The sequence below is a fragment of the Telopea speciosissima genome, chromosome 6 (genome assembly GCF_018873765.1).
Source record: "Telopea speciosissima isolate NSW1024214 ecotype Mountain lineage chromosome 6, Tspe_v1, whole genome shotgun sequence".
Classification (NCBI taxonomy): Eukaryota; Viridiplantae; Streptophyta; class Magnoliopsida; order Proteales; family Proteaceae; genus Telopea; species Telopea speciosissima.
In genome coordinates this window covers 36087952-36091258 of record NC_057921.1, presented here as the reverse complement: position 1 = coordinate 36091258, position 3307 = coordinate 36087952, and the positions used below count along the sequence as shown (strand labels likewise).

General features: G+C 43.8%; 1 protein-coding gene across 1 annotated transcript; it reads right to left on the bottom strand.

The window, feature by feature from the left end:
* Positions 1–912: 912 nt before the first annotated feature.
* On the bottom strand, positions 913–2309 carry LOC122665684. Its single transcript, XM_043861835.1, has 2 exons — positions 1943–2309; positions 913–1019 (listed from the first exon to the last, which is right to left on the bottom strand). Exons 1-2 carry the CDS (start codon positions 2307–2309, stop codon positions 913–915), a joined length of 474 nt encoding a protein of 157 aa, XP_043717770.1.
* Between the last annotated feature and the right edge of the window lie 998 nt (positions 2310–3307).

Here is a 3307-nt window from a genome sequence, read left to right as displayed (position 1 = left end):
CATTTATTACTCCCATCTTGACTGACGTTTTGGTTAACTCGCCATTAATGGAACTGGTGCGGAAGTTGAATAGCTGCCTCCGTAATTGTACCCTTACCCATTTTTGGAATAGCACTAGACCAACGAGGTTTGGACACGTGGCCTTAGACATTACTTCCCTTTAATTTGGGTAGTTGGGTCTTGATATTCTCTTTTGAATGTGAACCATCGCTGGGCCCTTTAAATAGTGCTTATGCCCTTTGTTCCTTGTGCTCTTGTTCCTCTTGGATCCATGGGTTCCTTATGCTTATTACCCTTCTTCTTTCTTATGGAAACTCTAAGCTTTTTCTGGTGCTCTGGGTGCCGGCGTCTTCATAGATACAGAGGCTGTAAGTTTCTGAAGGTGTACTTACTTCAAGATGCTTCTTTCGGCTTCAATCTTCAATCGACATTGGCCCTCACTGCTTCGATCCTCAATCGACAAGGAGTGTCCTTTGGGTTTCCTGGCTTTGGGGCCTTCTCTATATGTAGAGTGCCCTCGCCAATGCTTGGAGTGGGAATGTTACATCAGAGAAATCTAGAGTCTTGAGGGGGCTATTTCCTACCGACCCTAACCTCTTAAGGATTCGAGGTGTGATGATTGGGCATCGACAGTGCGCTAGAGGACCTAAACTAGTATCACGCTCATGCTCTTCAAGCTCCTCGTTTCTTGCAGATGTAGGGGAGTGGTAATAGGGCTATTTTGGTGCTTTGAAGGAGCTTTTAAATGCCCTGATGGTGAATCCCATTTGGTCAAAACAGTCCACTCTTGACATCTTGGGGTTACTTAGAACAGGTGGAACTGCCTCATAAATGTCAGGGTTGATCTCCATCTATCTGATGTTGTTGTTATGGCTACACCTATTTCATGCCCCTCGGTCCCTGGTACCTGCATCACTTATTGTCCTGCTCAGGAGGATCAAGACAAGGAAGATCGGGCTTACAGTTTAGGCGCATCCGTAGTTTGCCTCGTTTCCTCCTTCCTGAAGTTGAATCTGGACCTGAGCATATTCGATCATAAATGGAATCTAGACCTGAGCATAATCGATCATAAATTGCTCCTTGTAACTGTATCAACTTTGAAAGTTTTAATTTTCCCATGTACTTGTATTAGAACTTTGTCATATCAATAAAAGATCTTCATCATCTGAGCATCTTTCATTTGTATTCCTTTTGATGGGCTTTTGCTTTTTATGCTCCTCGTCATTTTCTTTTAACTTGCCTTTGTGCTTAGATGTTCCTCATACCGATTGGGGAGACGCCCCTATGGTGCAACTACCATTACGGTTGGATAACCATCATCTTAATTGGGGAAACGCCCCTATGGTGCAACTCACCATTATGGTCGGATGACCATCATCTTGATTTGGGGAAACGCCCTTATGGTGCAACTCACCATTATGGTTTATGGTCGGATGACCATGATCTTGATTTGGAGAAACGCCCCTATGGTGCAACTCTCCATTATGGTCGGATGACCATCATCTTGATTTTGGGGAAATGCCCCTATGGTGCAACTCACCAGTATAGTCGGATGACCATCATCTTGATTTTGGGGAAACGCCCCTATGGTGCAACTCACCATTATGGTAATTGCTGGCACATCATTAGTAATAGAGATAACCATGTAGGAAAAGAATAATTGCAATAGATCATTGTTATTGATTATTTGGCCAACTGAGGATACCTTTATTGGCCGTAGCCTAACATTTCCAAAAAGCTTTGCTTTAATCAAATGAAAATTGAAATTAGACAACCTGACCTTATTGGTAGAATTTTCGTAAATTTTTTGCATTCCAGGACCGTGGTATGGGTACCCCCTCTAGAGTCTCCAAATGAAAGGCCCCTGGTGGCATTCTGTATGGTCCTTCCCAGTTGGGTTCTAATTTTCCCATGGACCTCGGATCTGAAGCTTCTAACTTACGTAAGACCAATTCTCCTTGATGAAATCTTTTGGCTTTCAGCTTTGAATTATAGTGGGGTGCCGTTCGCTGCTGATGAGCCACATTTTTTACCCGAGCTGTTTCTCTAATCTCTTCCAGTAGATCCAGGTTTACCCTTAATTCTTCATCATTAACTTCCGGATTGTAGAATTGTACCATCATGGACGTTTCTCTTACTTCCACAGGAATCACTACCTCTGTTCCATATGCCAACATGAAGGGCGTTTCACCAGTTGCTAGCCTTGTCGTTGTTCGATATGCCCATAAAGTGCTAGGCAATTCTTCTACCCACAATCCCTTAGCTGTTTCCAGCTTCTTCTTAATTCCATCTAGTAGAATTTTATTCATCGCCTCTACTAGCCCATTGGATTGGGGGTGAGCAACTGAGGTTTTCCTTAACTGGATTTCATACTGATCACTAAACTCTTTGAATTTTTGCTCAAACTGGCTTCCATTGTCAGTGATGAGAGTTCTTGGTATTCCAAATCTGTAGATGACTGAGTGAAGGAAGAATTTTCATACCTTTATCGCAGAAAGTGCTGCCCTCATTCTTACTTTCTTCACTTCCTCCCTGTCGGTAGGCAATGTGCCCTCTTGGAGATAGTTTACTATGGGATCCATCCAACAGGGTTCTATCTCGATTGGTAGTACCTCATCTGTTTATTCTATGCTTGGAGCACCAAGCACATCTATGTATACAGTTCTGCCCAAGTCTTGAAAATCTGAGGTAGCCAGCCTTGAAAGGGCATCTGCCGAAGCATTTTGTGCTCGAGGGACCTAGAATATCTCGAAGTGGCTGAACTTGGTAATCAAGTCATGCACTTTACTCAGGTACTGTGCCATGCGTCGTTCCTTTGCCTCATATTCCGCCTTGACCAGATTGACTATCAGTCGTGAGTCACTATGGACGGCAATACTCCTTACCATTAGGCTCTATGCCAGTTTCAATTCGGCAATCAGGGTTTCATACTCCGCCCCATTGTTGGTTGTCTGAAATTCAAACCTAAGCACATATTGTACTAAGAACCCCCAGGGCTTGTTAGTAGTAGTCCCGCACTGCAACCATGTGCACTGGATGAACCGTCCATAAATAGCGTCCATTCCTCTGCCAATTCCTCAGGCTCCTTGCTGGGGGAACTTCATCTTCGGGTATTGTGCATTCTACAAGGAAATCTGCTAGGGCTTGAGCTTTAATGGTAGTTCGGGGCTTATACTGGATGTCAAATTCTCCCAACTCCACTGACCATGCTACTAACCTTCCCGAATGGTAAGGTTTGGCTAATATCTTCTTCAAAGGTTAGTTGGTGACTACTTCAACGGTGTAAGCTTGGAAGTATGGTCTCAAC

Coding starts and splice junctions, on each gene's coding strand:
- LOC122665684 (XM_043861835.1), bottom strand. CDS start 2,309: ATGAATAAAATTCTACTAGATGGAATTAAGAAGAAGCTGGAAACAGCT. Junction 1,020..1,942: donor TCAAGGAGAATTGGTCTTAC/GTAAGTTAGAAG, acceptor GAATATGCTCAG/GTCCAGATTCAACTTCAGGA.